General features: G+C 41.1%; 1 protein-coding gene across 1 annotated transcript in view; it reads left to right on the top strand.

Annotated features, from left to right (window-relative positions):
• Positions 1-24175, top strand: part of LOC135113695 (uncharacterized) — a 134492-nt gene that overhangs the window by 85779 nt on the left and 24538 nt on the right. Inside the window, 2 exon segments of the mRNA XM_064029195.1 lie at positions 15835-16078; positions 23864-24106. Coding sequence (XP_063885265.1) covers positions 15835-16078; positions 23864-24106 — 487 coding nt within the window.

Raw genomic sequence — 24175 nt, 5'->3', positions numbered from 1 at the left:
AGAGAAACGGAAGTGGGAAAGAAAACAAAAACACTGTAAAGGGTGGAATGAAAGGGTGAAAAAAAAAAATGTTGTTATAGGGGACTGTAGAATAAGATGTGTGTGTGAGAGAGAGAGAGAGAGAGAGAGAGAGAGAGGAGAGAGAGAGAGAGAGAGAGAGAGAGAGAGAGAGAGAGAGAGAGATTGTTTCGTGGTTTGTTTCAATCTCATTTTCTTTTTTCCTGTGTGTTACTATCGCTGACTTTTTGTTCTTGGTCGTGTCTGTGTTTGCCTCTTGTTTACCTTTTGCTTGACTCCTTTTTTTTTTTTTTGCATAACTTCCTGTCTCTTAAGCCACTGATTATTATTTGTTTGTTCATTTGTGTGCGTGATTTCTCTCTCTCTCCTCTCTCTCTCTCTCTCTCTCTCTCTCTCTCTCTCTCCTCTCTCTCTCTCCTCTCTCTCTCTCTCTCTCTCTCTCTCTCTCTCTCTCTCTCTCTCTCTCTTCCGGTCACCTTCTCACATTCACCCGCCCAACTTTTCAACGCCCACCCACCCACCCACCAACCCACCCAACCACATATATACACACTATCAATCACACACACACACACACACACACACACACACACACACACACACACACACACACACACACACACACACACACACACACACACACACACACACCATCACCATCTCCCTCCTCTGTAACCTGTAACCTCTCACCTTTCACTATTTTCACCACGTTTAGCAGGAAGCATAACAAACCGTTCACTGCCGCTATTAATAAACACAGACACGACCGTTCTTTTACATTCACTCACCTCACTCACCTCACTCACTCACTCACTCACTTCCACTCACGCGTGTCAAAGATTAATCGTACTCAAAAAACTTGAAATTATCGTACTTAAACAAAAAATGTAATGGTTGACGCTCAGCTGGTTTGGTTTCCTTTAATTTCCTCGCGTGGTAATTGGAAGGTGGATAGTGTGAGTAGTGCCGAGTATTATTCTTGCACCTTGCTAAGTAAGGAGAGGCAAGGCAATCTCCTGTCCGTTCCAGTGCCGCGAGCCGTAATCATAATCTTTTCTTTATCTCCCTCATGAGCGTAGAAGGTCACTCTTTGGCTTCAGGGATGGTGACGTCACGCCCAAAGGTGAATCTGATTGGTTCTCGAAACACTATTGTTGTGGGCGGGTGGGTGGGGGAATGAGATTGTGTTGTGTTGTGGTGTGTGTAGGTGGCTGGGTGGTTGGCTGCATGGGTGGGTGAAGGGAAAATGAAGGCTGTGATAAGTTTTTTTTGCAGCAGTAATTGCTCTTATTGCAGCAGCAGCAGCAGTAATAGTAGCAGTAGTAGTAGTAGTAGTAGTAGTAGGAGTAGGAGTATTAGTAGTAGTAGTAGTAGTAGTAGTAGTCATAATATTGTCATCGTCACAATTGTCATCGCTCTCACCGTTGTTGTTTGTTGTCGTTGTTTCTTAGTAATGGTGTTATTGTTGCTCTTCCATGTTTTCTTCTTTATCATCATTGTTAACGTCATCATCATCGTCATCATCATCATCATCATCATCATCATTATCTTTTCTTCTTCATTTTCTTCTCCTTCTTCTTCATCATCATCATCTTCTTCTTCTTCTTCTTCTTCTTCTTCTTTCTCTTCTTCTTCTTCTTCTTCTTCTTCTTCTTCTTCTTCTTCTTCTTCTTCTTCTTCTTCTTCTTCTTCTTCTTCTTCTTCTTCTTCTTCTTCTTCTTCTTCTTCTTCTTCTTCTTCTTCTTCTTCTTCTTCTTCTTCTTCTTCTTCTTCTCTTTGCTTCTATTTTATCTACTTATACCTACGTTATCTTTGTCTCATTCATTTTTCTTTTTTTCTTCTTTTTTTTTTTTTTTTGCTGTAATACTATTTGTCGTTGCTGTTGTTGTTTATACCCTTTGTCTTACCCTCCTCCTTCCGTTCCTCTTCCTCTTCTTTATATTCTCGTTGTTGTCCTGCATCTTATTAAATCAGGTATTATCATCATTATTCTCTCATAAAAAAAAAAAAGTGTGTTGGTAATGTTCGCCTCGAGTCCTGATTAAATATTCATAAACCGAGTCTTGGCTTAGTGTTGATTTAGGACGAGAGTAACTTGTGGATTCAGTAAATCGCTTCCTTAATTCTTCGTTCTCATTCAGTAGTTGTTGTGGTGGTGGTGGTGCTGGTAGTAGTAGTAGTAGTAGTAGTAGTAGTAGTAGTAGTAAGAGTTGTTTTTATACCTCTAATTTTTTGTCTTTCTTTCTTTTTCTTTCTTCCTTTCTCTCTCTCTCTCTCTCTCTCTCTCTCTCTCTCTCTCTCTCTCTCTCTCTCTCTCTCTCTCTCTCTCTCTCTCTCTCTCCCCTTCTTCTTCTTCTTCTTCTTCTTCTTCTTCTTCTTCTTCTTCTTCTTCTTCTTCTTCTTCTTCTTCTTCTTCTTCTTCTTCTTCTTCTTCTTCTTCTTCTTCTTCTTCTTCTTCTTCTTCTCTTCTTCTTCTTCTTCTTCTTCTTCTTCTTCTTCTTCTTCTTCTTCTTCTTCTTCTTCTTGAATCAGCTGTTGTTGTTACTGTTATTGTTGCTTTTGTTCGTGGTGACATGATTATTTTTTGCTCGTGAGAGAGAGAGAGAGAGAGAGAGAGAGAGAGAGAGAGAGAGAGAGAGAGAGAGAGAGAGAGAGAGAGAGAGAAAAGCAAACCAACAGGAAGATCTTGTTAAAATCGTAAGAGAAAGCAGAACAAGATACCGCCCTTGAGAAAGCACACTTTTAATCTTATTATATCTTTTGTTTTTTTTCTCGTTACTCATCTTTCTCCTCTTTTTTTTTTCTTCGTTTTTCCTCCTCCTCTCATTCTCTCCCTTTTATAGTCACCTAACAGCTTATAAGTTTGTCGTTTGTCGTTCTAAGTGATCTGTGTTCTCCCGCTCCTCCTCCTCCTCCTCCTCCTCCTCCTCCTCCTCCTCCTCCTCCTCCTCCTCCTTCATCTCCACACATTCATTATTTTTTTTCCTATTTCTCATACCACGTCCTCCTTTTCTTTCTCTTCCTCATTATTATCAACCTCCCCTGATACGAATTTTCTTTCCCCTATTCGTTTACTCTTTTTTTCCTATTTCCCTTTCATATCTTTCGTTACCCTATTTAGTGTTCTTTTCTTCTTAATCTTCCTATTCTCATCTCAGTGTCCTCCCGTCTTGTCACAGCCTCATTTTGCATCGTTTTTTCTCTCTTTCATTAAAAAATACATACGAACATAAGTAAAGCTGCAAGGAACCATAACACGTACGCATGGTTGTCCCTCTGTAAAATTTATGTACAGTTTGGTCACGTGCCATATCCTTTTCCACTAATTTAACCATTTCGTCTCGACCGTAAGTCCTCCAATGTGCTGGCTGTCACCTTACTAAACCTGAGAAGTGAGAGGTTCCAAGGAGATCAGAGGACGTAAAACAGAAGGAAGACGCTAAACATATTGAAAGAAAGAGCGTCAGGTTACAAGACTTCTGGCCACGACTGTACCTATGTACCCTACGTATATCCACCTATCAACCCTATCCATAAATTTGTCTACTCTTTTAAACCCCTCTGTTGTCTAGGCACTAACAACCTGATTACACTATTCCAGTTATCTGTCTTTATATTTAATAACCAATTTCTTCCCATCTCTTTTCCTTTTTTCCTCTCTCCCCTAAAGCTTCCGTTATCTAGAATCGATAGCCAATGAACAGCTAGCAAACTTATAACTTATTGCGAGCTGACCAATCAAATTTCAACACCTGGAGGAGGATTTGCTGATGAAGGAATTTGATTGGCAGAGTGGTAGAGGGGACGGGAAAGGAAGGGTAAGAAGTAATAGGAAAAGAGAAGGGAAAAGAAAGGAGTGGAAAGGAAAGATGTGGTAAAAGGGAGATAGAAAGAGTCGCGGTAAAGTAAGAAAATGAAAACGAATGAAAAAGGGGGAAAAAAAGGAAAATGAGGTTAGAAAATGGAATGGAAGAAAAAAAGAAATGGAAAGGGAGGGAAAAAAAGGAATGCAAAGGGAAAGGAAGATAAAGGAAAAGGAAGAAAGAGAGAGAGATGGATAAAAAAAAAGGAAAGGAAATTTAGTGAAGGAAAGAACCCCCCCAAAAAAAGGGAAGAAAATGCAAAAGGAAGGGATGGAACGTGAAAGAGGAAACTAGGTAGGCAGGCTGAGGGAAAAATTAGTCACGAGGAAAATGATAAAAGGAGGAGGAGCAGCGGGAACTAAGGTTATTGGAGGAGGAAGGGAAGAGGAAGAGAATGGAATGGAAGGGTGAAAAAAAAAAAAGTTACGAGTGGAAGGAATGTAGGAGTTGTTATTGTTGATGTTTGGAAAAGGTGGTGGTGGTGGTGGTGATGGTGGTGGTGGTGAAGAAGAAGGAGGAGGAGGAGGAGCAGGAGGAAAGATGGAAGGAGGAATGGAGAAATTGAATTAGGGAGGGATAAAGAAACATAAGAATCAGCTGAAGTGAGATGGTGATTTGAGAGAGAGAGAGAGGAGAGAGGAGAGAGAGAGAGAGAGAGAGAGAGAGAGAGAGAGAGAGAGAGAGAGAGAGAGAGAGAGAGAGAGGAAAGGGTGTGGAGGGAATTAGTCAAGTGAGAGTTTCCTCAAAATGCTTGGCTAGTCACATGTAGAGGAGGAGGAGGAGGAGAAGGAGGAGCAGGAAAAGGATGAGGAGGAGAAGGAGAAGAAGGAGAGAGAGAGAGAGAGAGAGAGAGAGAGAGAGGAGAGAGAGAGAGAGAGAGAGAGAGAGAGAGAGAGAGAGAGAGAGAGAGAGAGAACATAAACTGGGTGCATCTAATCCAAATAACACGCTTCCATACCTCTTCTTCCTCCCTCCCTCCCTTCCTCCCTCTCTCCTTTTCTCGGATTGCCTGTAAGGAGGTAGGCACGCCCTTCCTTTGGTGGTTCCTCCCCTCGTCTCCTCCTTCAGGTTAAAGGAGCACAAAGAAGCACAAAGGAAGATCAAACATCATATTTTCTTACGAGATTGTGTGAAATTTTGAAGCGTGAAGGAAAGAGAGAGAGAGAGAGAGAGAGAGAGAGAGAGAGAGAGAGAGAGAGAGAGAGAGGAAGGGAGGGGCGTGAAGGAAGGGAGAAGAAGGAAAGATAAAAGCAATTAAACAATCCACCATGAACTTTTCCGTTTTTGCAATCTAATTTGTGCACACCTTTGCATCACACACACACACACACACACACACACACACACACACACACACACACACACACACACACACACACACACACACACACACACACACACACACACACACACACACACACACACATTCTTTGCCTTTTCTCTTACTAATAAGTGATCGAATGTAATTATTTTCTGGTCTTCATTTGTGTCTCTTCCCAGTTTCCCCTCCCCTCTCTCCTCTTTCCCTCTCCACCTACCCTACCTCTCCTTCCCTCCCCCCACGTCCCCTCACCTTTGTTTGCACCTTCGCTAATTTTTTCCCACACTTATCACCTCGACTTCCTCCTCCTAGTTCTTATCATCATTATCAATTATTATCATCATTATTATTCTGTTCTCTTATTACGATCTTTACTGTTTTCTTGCCTTTCAAGGACGGTCCGGAAGTTGATTGGTATGTGCGCAAGGCAAACCGCTTCTCTCTCTCTCTCTCTCTCTCTCTCTCTCTCTCTCTCTCTCTCTCTCTCTCTCTCTCTCTCTCTCTCTCTCATCTACTGTCCCATTTCCTTCCGTGTCAACAATTTCTCAAACAGTCGTGTAAAGATAAGAACTTCTGTCGTTGTTTAATTAACCTATATACTTATCCAAAGACTCTCTCTCTCTCTCTCTCTCTCTCTCTCTCTCTCTCTCTCTCTCTCTCTCTCTCATTCATTTCTTTCTCCTTCACTCACCCTCTCATTTACGCTCTCCTTCACACGCACACCCACCCTCCTTTCCCCTCCCTCCCGCTCTCCCTTCTCCTCTCTCTTTCTCCCTCTCTCTCTCGCTCTTTCCTCTCGCGCCCTTGAAATGCTAAATGATGAGAAAGAAATGATGTGTAATGCGTAAAAATAATGGTATACGAAAAATGGTTCTAGCGCAGTGTGTCAGGGTGTTTGTATGTCATTGTTTATGCTGTGTGTGTGTGTGTGTGTGTGTGTGTGTGTGTGTGTGTGTGTTTGCCCGTCTGTCTGTATTTGTTTGCCTTGCCGCCTCTCTGTCTGTCTGTTTGCCTGTTTTACCGCCTCTCTCTCTCTCTCTCTCTCTCTCTCTCTCTCTCTCTCTCTCTCTCTCTCTCTCTCTCTCTCTCTCTCTCTCTCCTAACTAGCGATATTTGTATTAGTGGTGTACTGAGAGAGAGAGAGAGAGAGAGAGAGAGAGAGAGAGAGAGAGAGAGAGAGAGAGAAAGAGGAAGGAAGAACAAAAACAAACAAAAAACACGCGGGCCAGTGACTTCCGGTCCCTCAAAGCTGCTTGTCGGAAGCCCATTACCTGTTCTTCAATTAGGGATTTTTTGGTAGTTTTTTATTACCTTATGTTTGCGTTAGTCTTATCCGCTTTTTTTTCTTGTCACGTCATCTCCCTTTTCGCTTGCTCGCTCGTCTTCCTCTCGTGCCGCTTCTTCCTTCCACACCTTCCTGCTCCTCAATGGTTGGGGAGGACCTTTTGCGTTTTGTGTCCCCTACCCTTTGTATCAGGTTATGTAATGTAGGTTATAGCAAATAGTTTCATGAAGGCTAACACGTCTGGTAATGTTTGTTCTTCTTTGAGTTCTTAATCCTTCTCCTCCTCCTCCTCCTCCTCCTTTTCTTTTTCCTTATATACCAATTAATACAGATTAAAAACAATGGCGTTCGTTTTTGTCCCTTAGAAGCTGCCTGTGATGAGCCACACTCTCCTCGATGAAGGTTTCCCACGACCTGCCGCTTCTTGCAAGAATTGTTTGGCATGGGGAGAGAATACGGCTGAAACTTTTAAGAATAATATGTGAATTACCAATACTGCAGCCATTACTACACCCTCTGTCCCGTAAAAAAAAAAAAAAAAAAAAAAGCAAACACTTAAAAATGTAGCACTTCATAACAACATTCGGAAGAATTTATATTTTCACATCGATAACTTATAGAAACGTATGTTGTTGTATTCAGTGTTGTTCCTACTGTTATTGTTATAGTAGTAGTTGTTGTTGCTTTTGCTGCTAAAGTGTTATTTGTGTACTTACATTGAAAATTTTTTGTAGCTAGATAAATACGATGCCCAACGTGTGTCCGTTTATGGGTGAGAGCCATGCAGGACTCCACTCCTCGTTCTGGTTCGTAAGTTACAGTATTTTGCTGATAACTTCTGACAGAATTAAAGTGTTTGAACTTGGAGTAGTCTATGACTCATCTTCTTGGACACACACACAAAAGTTTCAAAGTTCCGTCCATATATATCATGCTACAAGGAGACAGACAGACAATATTTCGCTTTATCTAAATAGATTGGCAATAAGAATTATGCTGGTGGCAACTGTGATGTTAGTACTAGCAGTATTAGTCGTAGCAATAATAGTTGTAGTAATAGAGCATTATGACTTAAGAAAACAGGGGAAGCTGCACAAAGCCATCAGACCTACAAGTGGCAGTCCTTGTATGTGACATTCCTACCTATTTCCACCTATCATTACCATCCATAAATATGTCTAATCTTTTAACGCTTCCTAATGACTCAGCACTAACTACCGGATGATTTACTAGTAGTAGTAGTAGTAGTAGTAGTAGTAGTAGTAGTAGTAGTAGTAGTAGTAGTAGTAGTAGTAGTAGTAGTAGTAGTAGTAGTAGTGTACGGGAGCAGCAATATCGTAGAAAAAAATAAACTGAAACATTAAAAGAAAAAGCCCCGTCATTTTACCACCTCCACAGTCTAGAGAATGTAACATGTACTAGTAATTTTATTTGGCGTACCACTAAAGGAGAAATTAAAAGTATTTGAAGAGGCGGGAAATTTAAATGAAAGGGAGAAAAAATACCAAAAAGGGAAGAAGAGAGTTAAGTAGAGCAATAAATAGGACGTGAAAGAAGGAAGAAGAGACGGAAATGAAGAAAAGGAAAACAGAGTAAATAGACACGAGGAGAAAGAGGAAGGGAGGGAGGGAGAGAAGGGAAGGAGGAACGGGGAGAGAAAAGAGGGGGTGGTGGAGACAAGGGAGGGAAATGCAGGTTGTGGGGCTGTCGCTTCCTTCCCTCCCACATCCCACATTCCAACCCTTGCCCTCCTGTGTGTGTGTATGTGTGTGTGTGTGTGTGTGTGTGTGTGTGTGTGTCATGTATATTATTTATTTATTTAGCGACTTATTTACCTGGGTGTTTGTGTGTATGTGTGTGTGTGTGTGAGTGAGAGAAAGAGAGAGAGAGAAAGAGAGAGAGGGAGAGAGGGGATAAAAAAAAAACTGTGAAAAAGAGACAGGGAGAGAAGTAGTACATGAAGGAGCAAATTTATCATTACAAGAGAGAGAGAGAGAGAGAGAGAGAGAGAGAGAGAGAGAGAGAGAGAGTGAAAAGCGAAAAACCTGACACCACCTTTGTCTACGGTTAGTTCTCACAATCTTAATAGAAGTTTCACACATTTTTATATGCAGTACGACACCACCGCCAATTCTCTCTCTCTCTCTCTCTCTCTCTCTCTCTCTCTCTCTCTCTCTCTCTCTCTCTCTCTCTCTCTCTGTCCGGAAGTAGAGTGACGAATTAACATTGGTGGGAAGCTGTAGTGATGGGCGGTCATTCTCTCTCTCTCTCTCTCTCTCTCTCTCTCTCTCTCTCTCTCTCTCTCTCTCTCTCTCTCTCTCTCTCTCTGTGCTGGCTGCTTGATATCTGAATCCAAGCACTGACCTAATTAAGACCAGATTTTAACCAAAAGATATTTCTCTCTCTCTCTCTCTCTCTCTCTCTCTCTCTCTCTCTCTCTCTCTCTCTCTCTCTCTCTCTCTCTCTCTCTCTGATTTTAACCAAAGATATTTCTCTCTCTCTCTCTCTCTCTGTCTCTCTCTCTCTCTCTCTCTCTCTCTCTCTCTCTCTCTCTCTCTCTCTCTCTCTCTCTCTCTCTCTCTCTATCTATCTATCTATCTATCTATCTATCTATCTGTCGTGCACACATACACACACACAAGAGCAGAATTGAGTTACTGGTCACACACACACACACACACACACACACACACACACACACACACACACACACACACACACACACACACACACACACACACACACACACAACCAAGGACAGAACAATGACACACACACACACACACACACACACACACACACACACACACACACACACACACACACACACACACACACACAACGGGATAACAAGAGCGGAATAACAAACGGCTCTTAATCAGTGACAATAACATGTTACCGAGATGGGGCAGCGCGGGGCGGAACCAGACTGCTGCTGCTGCTGTTGCTGTTGCTGCTGCTGCTGCTCAACCCGAACTAGCGAATCTCCCCCTTAAAACACTGTCTGCTCCTACTTCCCCTCCTACTTCTGGTCCTTCTATAGTCTCCTGCGAACTCCTCCTCCTCCTCCTCCTACTCGAACACTCACTCTTAAACTCCACTACTTTCTCCTCCTCCTCCTCCTCCTCCCACTCTTACACTCACACTTAAACACCCTCAGCTCATCCTCCTCCTATTCTTCCTCCTCCTCCTCCTCTTCCTCCTCCTCCTCCTCCTCCACGCCGCACAGAACAGGTGTAATAGACAAAAAGTGCATTAGTGTAGTGGTACTGTAGAGTTAATGACCGTGAATGATGATGATGATGTAGATGTAGTTAAAGGAGGAGGAGGGGAGATGAAGAGGAGATGGAGGATGGATGCATCGAATAAAAAAGATTACTGTATATGTAACCACCGTGAAAGAAGATGGTGATAATGTAGAGGTAGTAGTAGTAGTAGTAGTAGTAGTAATAGTAGTAGTAGTAGTTGTTGTTGTTGTTGTTGTTGTTGTTGTTGTTTGTGCTGTTGTTGTGTTTGTTGTTTGTGTTGTTTGTATTGCTGCTAATGTTGTTGTTTTTGTTGTTGTTGTTGTTGTTGGAGAAGGAAGAGAAGGAGGAGGAGGGGATGGTGGTGGTGGTGGTGGAGGAGGAGGTGGAGCTTGGGTAGAGGAAGCATATATAAGAAAGGAATATTTACGGTATTATAAAAATGCAACCAAGAGGAAATATAATAGAGTTAAATATATGAGGAGTGACACAACAGAAAACGACATGAACACACGTAAACACACACACACACACACACACACACACACACACACACACACACACACACACACACACACACGGGAAATAATGATAGCAAACATGAATGATAAACTAGTGAATAAAGAGTATAATGAAGATATATTAACAAAATGCTGACAGATGAACAATAACGTCCCGCAAAGCTTGTACGTGACAATGATAATAATGGTAAACAATGACTACAGGAATTCCAACAAGAACAATAACATCATTTGCATACAGCTTCGACAAAAAAAAATGTATGCATAATAAGATGAGGAAGCTTGGATGAACTAACGTGATTTTCGACCATAACGTGACGAGGGTGACTAACACGTTCGTGATGATGATGATGATGATGATGATGATGATGATGATGACGATGATGATGAGCATGTGCAATAAAAATAGATCATCGTAACTATGATAAAGTGTGCATTTACAAACGTGACATTGATAAGGGTACAAATAATACAAATTGATAAGGGTAACACACACACACACACACACACACACACACTCCCATCACATGAACATTTTCTTCCTCATGTATCCCTATCCCCCCATCTCTCCTTTTCCCCCTCTTCCTCCCTCCCCCTCCCATTTCCTCCTCCTCTTCCTCCTCCTCCTCCTCCTCCTCCTCCTCCTCCTCCTCCTCCTCCTCCTCCTATGCCCCCTATCTACCGCCACTCCTTGCCTCCCCCACCCCACTCATACCCCAGTTCCCAGTGCGTAACTCCCTCCAGCGTTAACCTCCTCCTCCTCCTCCTCCTCCTCCTCCTCCTCCTCCTCCTCCTTTCCTCCAGCCTCCCACTCCCTCATCCCTTCCTCCTCCCCAACTTCCTCCGTGTCTCCCCCTTCCCTTCCCTTAGTCTACACCTCCTCCGCCCCACCCTCCCTCTGTTACCTCTAGTTTTCTCCCCCCTTCCACTACTTCCCCTCCTCCTGCTCCTCCTCCTTCTGTGGTCGACATAACTAAAACTGACATTTATTCTTTTGTTTTGTATTTTAAGCACATGTGGTCGTTTTCAAGGCCACACACACACACACACACACACACACACACACACACACACACACACACACACACACACACACACACACACACACACACACACACACACACACACACAGAGAGAGAGAGAGAGAGAGAGAGAGAGAGAGAGAGAGAGAGAGAGAGAGCTTTATTATGTCCTGTTTAACCTTGAAAGTGATTGTGGGTAGAGGATGTACGTAGGAGGAGAAGGAAATGAAGATGGAAGAAGGAATAAGAATGGTAATTTTAAAAAGGAAGAAAGAAAAGGAGGAAAGAAAGATAGGGAGTGAAAGAGGAACTCAGAGAACATAAAGGAAGAACAAGGAGCAGTACTTGTTGGTCCTTATTAAATAGTACACAATATAATCGATAGTAAATGATGCAGGATAGCGAAATCGAGCAAGGAAGAACAAGAGAAAGACAGTGCAGGCAGAGGATAAGAAGAAAAAGAAAGTAAAGACAGGAAGAAAAGAATAAGAAAGGAATAAAAAAGTAGCAAGAGTTAAAGGAGAAAGGAGAAGATGGAAAAAGAGGAGGAAAACAGAAGAAAAGAGAAAGGGGAACAAGGAAAAACAAGAAGGAAAAGAAGAAGAGGAGGAGGAAGACGAGGAGGAAATGCCTAAACGCGCTTAAATTACTACGCATTTCGAAGGAACACGGAATAAAATGGAAATAATGTTTGATGAGACGCTTCTGAATTGAAACAAGATTGTAGACTTGAAAATTATTCCCCATTTTCCCTTCCTTTTTTGTGCTGCTTTTGTCGCACCAATTGCCTGCACGTGTCTTTGTTTTCTGGTGTTCTGTACCATTGAGTATGTATACTTATGGATACACCTGTTTTTTTTAGGGGTATTCATGCAATGCCATAAGTATGTATGTAAAATTTTGAATGCCAACAGCAACAAAGAGAGGAAGTCGACGGTTCTCCTCCACAACTAGTCCCAAAGGCTCGACTTCATACTAATAAGCGCCATCGGCCAGGGCTTCCACTTCCCCACTGGCTAGTCTTCCGTGACGTCAGGACCACCGAACGCTCCAATTGGCCCGCGGCACAGGGTGGGGGCGCTGGAAACGCTCTGATTGGCCTATTTTTGCGTGACGAGTGCACTGTTAGGTCGCCGCCACATGGCTCGGTAATCACTACTTTTCCTGCTTGTTATTCATTTTTTTTTTCTATCGTTTTATTGAATGGCGGCAAAAAAGAAGAGATAAGAATGATTGACATTTCAAATTTCTCTCGTAATGGCTGAAGTTGTGAAAACTTTTATTTTGGTACAAAGTTGTGTACGTACAATTTAAGTGATTTTTACATTTTTTTATTGATTGATTAACTGATCGACAGATTGACTAATTTTTGCATACGAATTTATAAGTTTTTTTTTTATTTTATTTTATTTATTCAAGTATTTTTTAAGCTTTTCATGAATATATTGATTCGTATGTGAAATTGTTTATATTCTCGCTACGCTTATCTTACACCGAGTCATGTGTTTAATGGAAGTCAAACGAATAACTTTTCTTTCTTGCCTATAAAGATACAAGCGGGAGAAATACGTACTAAGAGAATCAGTTGAGCGGAAAGAGAAGAAAAGAAAGACAGAAGAAAAAAAAACAAGTCAGAAAAGGAAGGAAGAAAGGAGGGAGGTAAGGAAGGTGGGAAGGAAGGAATATACACAGATGAAAAAAAGGAAAAAGATGTATGAAAAGGTGATTATACAATAAGTAAGCGAATTAATAAATAAATTACTGAATGAATGAACAAAAAAAAAATAGAAATGATTAAATATCTACCTATTTATCTATTTGCTTATCTATCTCTTTATCTTTCTATCTATCAATCAGTCTATATAAATAAATAAAAGTATTCATAGAGAGAGAGACAGAGAGAGAGAGAGAGAGAGAGAGAGAGAGAGAGAGAGAGAGAGAGAGAGAGAGAAATGATATGGAGGAATTTAAGAAATGTTGATATGTGTACAACAATGCGGATTTAAAGAAAGAAAACAGGAAACAATTGCAAGCAAGTGATGGAAAACGGGGCCGGGGGTGAAGACTCTCTCTCTCTCTCTCTCTCTCTCTCTCTCTCTCTCTCTCTCTCTCTCTCTCTCTCTCTCTCTCTCTCTCTCTCTCTCTCTCTCTCTCTCATCAGTTTTATTTATCCATAAATTTGTTTATTTGTTTATCTATTCAGTCATTCATTTATTGTTTACTACATCTAATTACTTCATTTCTTGTCCGTTTTTCTTTATTTCCTTCATTTCTTTCTTTCTTCCCTCCTTCCTTTCTCTGTGTTTTTTTCTTACTTCCTTCACCTTTGTCTATATATCCTTCAGTCTTGTTTTTTTTTCTAAGTACAGTTTTCTTTTGTCTTTATTCACTTTTTCTTTCTTTCCTTACTTCACTCATTAATTCAATCCCTTCTTCCTTCCTTCCTTCCTTCCTTCCTTTCTTCATCCCTTCCCTTCTTCTTCCTTTTCATTTTCGTCCTTTTCTTTGTCCAGTATTTATTTACTATTTCCTTCTATTCTCTTTCCTTTCTTTGTCTTCTCATAGGTATTTACTTCCTAGAGAGAGAGGAGGGGAGGGAAAGGGGCCCAGAAAGCGTGTCATGTCTCTCCCCCCGGGGTCGTAAGGTCACGCGCCCCGGGTCACACGGGGGGAGACGCAGCTCCCTCAAATTTACGCTGATTAGTTTAAATTGTTGTTGTCTTGCCGTTTTTATTTGTTTTTGTTCTTATTCTCCTTTTTTTTTTTTTTTTGCATCTATTCTCTCGTTCAGTGTGATTGTTTTTGTTTGCATTCGTTTGTTCTCCGTTTCTTATTTTCCTTTTTTATTTATTTATTTTTTTTTTTTTTTTGCTCATCGTTCCTTCTCGTCTTGTTTATTTTGTTTCATTTGTCGTCTGTGGTTTATTTTTACTTCAGTTTCTCTTTGTTTCTTCGGTCTCGGTCCTCGATCTTTTTTTTTTTTATCTTTCCCTCATTTTTTTTTTTTTTTTTTTTCGTTTCGTCGCTTTTTATTTCCATGATCGGCTTGCGCGCCTTTCACATGTTTGATTCTCTGCATTGATTTAATTATCCATTGTTACTTTCACTGCCTCTGTCACCACTTCTGTCAGTATCACCGCCATTAAGCCACCACAGCACCCAGTATTAGCGTATTACCATTCACAGCACCACCACCGTCACCACTACTACCATAGTCACCACTACCACTTCTACTATAATCACTCACCAGCATCGTCTCCACTGCCACTGTCACCACCATCACATCACCACATTCTCCGGTATAACATATTACTATCCTCGACACCACTATTACCAGCGTCACTACATCTACTTCTGCCATAATCACCCACTATCCTCATCTCCACTTCCACTGTAAACATCACCAATAGTCACTCACTGCACTCCTCACCACCACCACCACCATTGTCATCACTTAATTTTCATCATTACTGCCATCACAATTGTTACTTATTCGTTTGGTCTTATCTTGCGAAACACTTGAAAGATTTTACTGTTAATATGAATGTCTATTATTATTATTATTATTATTATTATTATTATTATTATTATTATTATTATTATTAGGAATTTTTGTTTCGCTCTAATACTTGCGCTGAAAACTTTAACTTAAAAAAAAAACGAAGAGAAAGACAAAAGTATTTTCTCCAGTATAATGTTAATCTCTCTCTCTCTCTCTCTCTCTCTCTCTCTCTCTCTCTCTCTCTCTCTCTCTCTCTCTCTCTCTCTCTCTCTCTCTCTCTCTCTCTCTCTCTCTCTACTCTTCTCTTCTCCTTTTTTTCTTCTCATGTTCCTCAGTGTTATCATTCTTATTTCTTATTCCCATTCTCATTTTTACTCTCATTTTCATTCCCATTTTTTTTTATTTCAGTTTCATTCTCATTCTCATGTTCTCATTCCCGTATTCTCATTCACATTCTGATGCTCTCATTCTCATACTCTTATTCGCTTATTATCATTCTTACGTTCACATCCGCGTATTCTCATTGTCATTTCATAGCAGCCTGAGCCAATCATTCAATCACCCAATCAATCAATCAATCAGTCAGTCAGTCAGTCAACTATAAAGAAAATAATCAGACAATCAATATAGTGACTGTTTGTGTCTGTCTCTGTGTGTTTGTCTCTATCTCTCCATCTGTCTATCTATCTATCTATCTATCTATCTACCTACATGAATGCCTGCCTGTCTATCTGCCTACCTACCTGCTTACCTTCCTGTATCTATCCGTATCTCTATTTATTCATCTATTTCCCTATCTACCTAAGTGACAGCCTGCCTATCTATCTATCTGCCTACTTCCCTGTCTACCTACCTACCTACCTACCTATCTGTCTATCTATCTATCTGTCTATCTATCTATCTATCTATCTGTCTGTCTGTCTGTCTGTCTGTCTGTCTGTCTGTCTATATGTCTATTTATCAATCTTTCCATCTATCTACCTACCTACTAAAACAATACCTACCTACCTGTCTACCTGTATCTATCTCTAACCTAATCACCACCCTCCTCCTCCAGGTGTCCATATCGAGAGCGTCAACACCCACGGCCAGACGTCGCTCTTCTGCGCTTCCTTCGGCGGAGACAACGAGGTGGTGGCTCTCCTGCTGCGCCTGGGAGCCAACCCGAACAGGCGGTGCGGCGGGAAGGGCTCCACTCCAGTCCACGCCGCCTCCTACAGGGGATCGAGGCGGGTGTTGAGACTTCTGGTAGAGGCCGGCGGGGACCTCACCTTCAGGGACTATGAGAATCAGACGCCCAGGTGTGTGTGTGTGTGTGTGTGTGTGTGTGTGTGTGTGGCTCAGTGTAGTGATTAAATACCTAATAGATGTACTGCCACGTGTTGAAATCTCCGAGGCTTCATTACTTTTTCCTCACTTTCTAGTCGTACATTAAAATCCCAGCCTGATTAATTTTTGTAGTGTCTTTTTTTATTTTGATTATTTGAATAACCCTTTCACTGTGGCAGAAGTAATGTATGAAATCTTAATAAGCATCTACAGGGGAAAATAGGGTTCAAAGAATAGGTTTTGCAATTTCTAACCAGTTTAAAGATTAGAGGTGGCTGTAGAATAAATAAAGACGTCTCAGAGTGATTGGTAAGTAAGGAAAGATGTACCAAATAGCAGGCACGGGCTAAATTTGAACTATATCTCTTTTTTACCTTTCATTTTAATATAACTGGTATTTTTATGCAATTTTGTATTTCGGAGCCACATGACCTAAGTTGTTTTTTAATCACTTCACTACACTTCATCATTACTTTCCTGCGTTATCATATCAGGAACAGAAGGGGAGGATTTTGGGTGAAGGTAGAGAGGGAAGGTAAGAAAGGGAAGGGATATGAGAGGAAGAGGGAGGTGGGTGAATGAAAGAAAGAAAAACAGGATGTAAAAGTAACGGAGGGAGGAAGGACAGATAAGAAAGAGGAATTAAAAGGAGAACAAAAAGACGAAGGAGAAGGACAGCCAAACAGACAAGGACAGACAGGTAAACAGACAGACAGACGAACAAACCGAGAAAGAAGCAGGAAGTAAAGTGAAATTCAGTTTGTAAAATGCTGAGAAAGTTGTGTGAAATGTGAAAGAGGAAAATTAATATAAACGTGTGAAGAAAAAGTTAGAAAATTTAAGCTTCAAGGAACGACAAAAACTCAAAATATGCGACTGAGAGAGAAACAAGGGTCACTTACGAGGAACAGGGAGAAGAGGAGGAAGAGAAAGAGGAAGAGGAGGAGGAGGAAGAGGAAGAGGAAGAGGAAGAGAAAGAGGAAGAGAAAGAGGAAAGGAAATGTATGAGAATACAGAAAACAGAAGACAAGGAGAGAGAGAGAGAGAGAGAGAGAGAGAGAGAGAGAGAGAGAGAGAGAGAGAGAGAGAGAGAGAGAGCACGCTAACGAATCGGAAAATTAATTAAGCTGAACAAGAAGTCAAGGGAAAACACAAAGGAAGTGAACAATTACAGGTGAGACTGAAAGAAAACCACAAGATATGAAAACATAATAAATTACGCTAGAAAAAGAGAGAGAGAGAGAGAGAGAGAGAGAGAGAGAGAGAGAGAGAGAGAGAGAGAGAGAGAGAGAGAGAGAGAGAGAGTTTTCTTAACGAACGATTAGTATGAAATCTTGCCAAAATATTACATGACATTTCAGCACAGTTTATGCCGATAGATTATACGAGTGATATAAATATTCATAGTTATGACTAACTCTCTTGCTTAGGAATATAAACATTGGTGAGTTTCGGCCGGTATAGATGATGACATGACGTGCACCACGAGTCAGTGCTGCATAGGTGTGGCGGAACTAAGCTCCTGTAGATGTGCTGAACGAAACATGTGAACTGAATGACGGTGGCGCCTTCTGCGAGGATTTGTGTCAAGAAAGACCTTCACTTGTCACATAGCTGGCATGTAAGCGGCTTCGGACGATGTAGCCTGACGAGAGAAGAAAGAAAAAAGAAGGCTGCGTGATTCACCTGAAAACCAAGGAAAGGAACGTGAAACTTAGTCCTTCTGAAGGCGACCTCCTAGAATTTGGGACATCAAATCAGTGAGAAGAGGAGGATTGCTTTAATGGAAATGCTATCTGCTTCTGTATCAGTAGTTCCCAAATTAGGGGATGGGTGGGGACGTGAGGAGGATACAGCCGTCTACCCAGATATCATTGTTTGAAGAGTACATAATGAAATTACTCTAAAAAGCAAATGTTTATTGAAATGTCTCGTGCGTGTATAACTTTTTTTTATTTGTTTTAATCCAAGCAAAGATTTTGGTCTTTCTAAACAGTGTTAAGATAATGACTGTAAAAATATATAATTTATATGAATAATAAAGTAGCGAGAGGGGGAGGCATGCGGGTCTGTTAAAAGTAAAGAGAGAGAGAGAGAGAGAGAGAGAGAGAGAGAGAGAGAGAGAGAGAGAGAGAGAGAGAGAGAGAGAGAGAGAGAGTGATGTAAAATTGTTTGGGAACCGCTGCTCTAGATGTTGTTCTGAACACGGAATGGTTGAACCTTTGCAGCAGCCTCTACTAATGACTATTTTTTACTTTTGTGTGTCTTTCCTAGTTTCTCTCTCTTTTCGAATCTATCGCAATGTTGATTTTCACTTTTTTCTGTATCTTTTCAAATAATTATCTTGCTGTGTCTTTTTTCATTAGGCCTTTGAAACTTTACGTGTTGACAAAGTGTGCATACTGATATTAAGACAAAATTTTCTGTACATTCATGGCAGTCAGTGCGGTCTGTAATATATTTAATACTCCTCTTCACAAAAACGTTTTTTTTTTTTCTATGTTCAACATTGCAAAAGACGCAGCGTTATCACGAAACTCTTCTTCCTTAACTTTCGATATATTGTTTTACACTTCACGTCTTTCTTCCATTTTTCCATTTCCCGATTTGGACAGTGTGATTTAGTGTTCCTTCACTCACCTCCATACAGTAAACTCAAGGACTTTATCTCCGTATTTCTCTCTTCCTACGACTTTAACTGTTTCAAGAGTGGAATATTAAGAGATTTCCGAAACTAGATTGGACGTCAAATTTGGAATTTTTATTTAACTCTTTTATTTAGTGGCAGTTGAGCGGCCTTTTATAATGAGGTCATTCTCATTCACTTGTGCGTGCAAAAAAAAAAAAAAAAAATCGCATCTAAACCTATAGCTTCAACATTGAGTCGAAATAAAATTAACACATCTCCGTAGGTCAATATCCTTTCCAGACAATGTTTTCAGTGACGGACAGCCCGCATCCCTTAAAGCAGCTCACCAAACCATATACGAAGATTAGTTTATATTCGATATATAGATATGAAACCCTTTACCAACATCTTGTGGTATTACTTCTTGGAGCAGCTAAATAATCACAGCTTAATAATCACTGTCAATAGTACCGCAACATACAACACTCTTCCACTGTGTTAAGCGTTCTCCCTCGCTCTTGAGTCCTCGTATCTAGTAAGAATCTGTCATTTGTCAAGTTCTGTAATACGATTGTCAGTTGATCAGAGGACTTCAATGAAACAAAGTGAGTGTTGCTTGTAATTCAGCTGTTCACCATTGCAGTAGTCCCTCCAATTCAGCTTACATTAGCTATTCATCTTTTAGTGGTATGCCAGATAAAATGTATAAGAGAGAGAGAGAGAGAGAGAGAGAGAGAGAGAGAGAGAGAGAGAGAGAGAGAGAGAGAGAGAGAGAGAGAGTAATTACATCTCCACCTGCCTTAATTAGCAAAACCGCCACCAACCTCTTCCCGTACTACCTGTCTATCAGAGTTTGTCCGTCCGTCCGTCTGTGTGTGTGTGTGTGTGTGTGTGTGTGTGTGTGTGTGTGTGTGTGTGTGTGTGTGTGTGTGTGTGTGCGCGAGCATCTTTCCGTTCCTCCAATTAACGTGACCTAACCGACCCTTTCTGTTCACGCGCATTCCAGTACAGGTCACACCCACCCACTCCCATGTCACCCTCCTCCTCCTCCTCCTCCTCCTCCTCCTCCTCCTCCTCCTCTTCCTCCCAGCATCCGAGCAGGTGAGGGAGCGTCGTGCCCTTAGGGGTAATTACGGGTGACCTTGACCTCCTCCTCCTCCTCCTCCTCCTCCTCCTCCTCCTCCTCCTCCTCCTCCTCCTCCTCCTCCTCCTCCTCCTCCTCAGTGTTTAGTGGTGCTTCCGGGGCTTAGATGCAGAAACAAATGCCCAATATAATTTTTTTTCGTATTTCTATGTTTGTTGTATTTTTATTGTATTTTTATTTATTTATTTTTATTTTTGTTTCTATTTTTATTTATTTATTTTTATTTTTATTTTTATTTATTTATTTTTATTTATTTATTTATTTATTTATTTTATTTTTATTTTATTTTATTTTATTTATATTTATTTATTTTATTATTATTATTATTTTTATTTATTTTTTTTTTTGCCTGTTGTCTTTGTGTGTGCATGTCTGTCTTTGTGTGTCGGTCTGTCTTTCCGTCTGTCTTTTGTATTTCTGACTTTCAATCTGCCTATCTCGCTTTATCAATATGCCTGTTTTTTTTTTTCTGTATCTCTCTCTCTCTCTCTCTCTCTCTCTCTCTCTCTCTCTCTCTCTCTCTCTCTCTCTCTCTCTCTCTCTCTCTCTCTCTCTCTCTCTCTCTCTCTCTCTCTCTCTCTCTCTCTCTCTCTTGCTCCGTGTGTGTGTGTGTGTGTGTGTGTGTGTGTGTGTGTGTGTGTGTGTTTGTGCTGCGCCAAAGGCTCAGATAGCTCAGGGAGGCAGCGTTTTGTTACTGATCTGAGAGAAACGCCCCCAAGAACAACAACAACAACAACAACAACATCAACAACAGCAACAACAACAACAACATCAGCAAAAACAACAACAACAAAAGGAATAACAACAACAACAACAACAACAACAGCAGCAACAAAAACAACGACAAAAACATTAACAAAAACAACAGCAACAAAAATAACAACGACAAAAACATTAACAAAAACAACAGCAACAACAGCAAAAACAACAACAACAACAACAACAACAACAACAACAACAGCAACAACAACAGTAGCAGCAGCAGCAGTAACAATGATAGGAACAGTAGCAGCAGCAACAATAGCAACAAAAACAACGACAACAGCAACAATACCAGCAACAGCAGCAGTAACAACAACAACGACAACAACAACAACAACAACAACAACAACAACAACAACAAGGCAACACCTTTATAAACAATAAAAAAAATACGATTAGAAAATTATACCCAATAGCTCATTTCCTTTAAAAAACAAACAAGTGCTTTAAAAAAAAAAAAAAACTATGCACATAATTTCGTTGAACATTTTTTCCTTTTCTTTATTTTTTTCCCCTTTTTGAATAAACGTAAACCAAAGTCACAACAGCACACTCATCAATCTCAGTGTTTGCAATGCTGGGAAGTGCTAAGAAGTGCTCCTCGTCTTGCAAGAAGTGAAAGACGTGACGTGACGAGCAGCGGCTTGCGTGTGACCTTAACATGATGCAAAAATTTTTTCAAGTGATGTTTCTCCCCCACGATCTCGTCCACTTATGTGTGAGAGTGTGAGAGTGTGAGGGTGTGAGGGATGAGGGTGTCACGCCGCTGTGCACTGGGAGAGGAGGTGATAGGAGGAGAGGGATGAGGAGGAGGAGGAGAAGGAGGAGAAGGAAGGTTAAGACGGATTGAAGTGTAGATGAAAGTTGGGTGGAGGAGGAGGAAAGAGTTCTGAGGGAGAGGAAAGAGAAGGGAAGTGAGGAAAAAAGAGGGAAAGAACGGTTGCTTGCTTTTCTCCTTCTATTTGTCCCCCTTTTTCTCTTCGTCCATTCTTACGTGTGTGAGGAAGGTAATCAGAGCACACACACACACACACACACACACACACACACACACACACACACACACACACACACACACACACACACACACACACACATACACCTCCGACATTAGTGGTTAACCCAAACAGAGATTTTTTCCTCTCTCTAGGAGGGGAGAAAAAAATAGCAGGTGTGGCATCCCTTTCTTCCCTCCTCTTCCCTCCCCCATCACTGACCTTTCCCTTCCATTCCTCTCTCTCTCTCCTCAACCCTTTCCCCTTTCCTTCCTCACGAATCTCTTGTTTTTCTTCCATCGTTCCCTGTCCTGGCTTATTACCCCTTCTTTCTGTCTACTTTTTCACCCATTCTCCCTTTCTCCTTCCCCTTTCCTCTCCTCCCCCTTACTTTCCTCACTCTCGCGGCCAGGGAGGCGTAACCCACAGCTCCCCTCCCTCTCCTTCACCCTCTCCCATTAAGGAGTGGTCAATGGGGAGAGCTTTGGCCAATGAGCGACCTTGGACGGATTGCTGCGTGACTGTCTTGGCCAATCATAGCGACTTTCCAGTGTGTGTGTTTATGTGTGTGTGTGTGTGTGTGTGTGTGTGTGTGTGTGTGTGTGTGTGTGTGTGTGTTAGTTTATATTGTGTGTGTGTGTGTGTGTGTGTGTTAGTTTATATTGTGTGTTGTGTGTGTGTGTGTGTGTGTGTGTGTGTTAGTTTATATATTGTGTGTGTGTGTGTGTGTGTGTGTGTGTGTGTGTGTGTGTGTGTGTGTGTGTGTGTGTGTGTGTGTGTTTGTATGTGTGTTAGTTTATATTGTGTGTGTGTGTGTGTGTGTGTGTGTGTGTGTGTGTGTGTGTTTGTATGTGTGTTAGTTTATATTGTGTGTGTGTGTGTGTCATATGATTGATTATTTTACTATTTTCTCATGTTTTGTGTGGTTTAAAGAACTGTTCTCCTTTCTTGAGTGTTGTACCCGCGAGGCCGCCTGTACGTGACACACACACACACACACACACACACACACACACACACACACACACACACACACACACACACACACACACACACACACACACACACACACACACACACACACACACACACACACACAGATAGTTTATTGACCACAGCGTATTATAATAAAAACCATAATTTTAAAACAATACGTAAAATGTTACAAAATATGAATGAACTCCGAAAGGAACGCAAATAAAATGCTGTTGTCCATCAAAATCAAACTGAACAATAATACATTAAAACTTAAAAAAAAGACAAAGTTATGGAAGGACTCGGTATGAGATTTTTACACACACACACACACACACACACACACACACACACACACACACACACACACACACACACACACACACACACACACACACACACACATAGATTGCATATTCAGCCCTGCAGCCTCCATTGTCTTTCACTATAACACTTTCATTATCATTATTGTAATTGCGTACCGATGATGTCATTCCGTCTGCCTACGAGTATCTTGGTTTTTATTCACTAATTATTTATATGATTCTATGTAGTACGTAAGAACTTTAACCCTCTATGTTGATTGGCAGACTTAGGATTTATTATTATTATTATTATTATTATTATTATTATTATTATTATTATTATTATTATTATTATTATTACTACTACTACTACTACTACTACTACTACTACTACTACTACTACTACTACTACTACTACTACTACTACTACTACTACTACTACCACCACCACTACTACTGCTATCATCATCATCATCATTAATATTACTTCTGTTATCAATATTAATCTTTTGTGACTAGCAATCTTTTCTTATTATATTGTCAGGAAAGCAAACTTTTTTCCCATGCAGGATGATTGGACGATTTTCTTTCCTTTTGCACCAGGATTTAGTTTCTTTCTTGCTCAGACTCCTTTCAGATTCTGTATTCTCTCTCATTTTCACATTGTTGTTTTTCTTTCACATTATTTCCTGCAATATTTCAAGTCACTTTCTCCTTTATTTCTTGGGCTTTCCTCGTTCTGACAAGTGAATCAGACTAGTTTCATTAGGTTTTACTACTACTACTACTACTACTACTACTACTACTACTACTACTACTACTACTACTACTGCTACTACTACTGCTACTACTACTACTACTACTACTACTACTACTACTACTACTACTACCACTACTGCTCCCTACCACCATCACCATTAACCTCTTCGTCTCTTCCTCCCTGGCAGAGACTACGCCCTGAAGCAACCATCACCCATCCGCCGTCAGAAAATCCTTCACTTCCTGGACCTGTTGCTGGCCATGACCCTGCATCGCTCCCTGGCCCGCGGCGCCCCCCACCACGCCCCCTCCCTCGACCCCGCCGCCGCTGCAGCCTCGCACACCTCGTCACCCACCTCCCCGCCCATCGTGCCCGGCTCCTCTTCCGCCACTTTGCCCCACGCCGCCTCCAAGACCAGCCTCGCCCTCAAGTATGTCTGTGTGTGTGTGTGTGTGTGTGTGTGTGTGTGTAGATGATGAAAATCCGAGTGTTCTGATGC

The sequence above is a fragment of the Scylla paramamosain genome, chromosome 2, assembly GCF_035594125.1.
Source record: "Scylla paramamosain isolate STU-SP2022 chromosome 2, ASM3559412v1, whole genome shotgun sequence".
Classification (NCBI taxonomy): domain Eukaryota; kingdom Metazoa; phylum Arthropoda; class Malacostraca; order Decapoda; family Portunidae; genus Scylla; species Scylla paramamosain.
The sequence above is the reverse complement of the archived record's forward strand: the minus strand, read 5'-3'. Positions and strand labels throughout refer to the sequence as shown.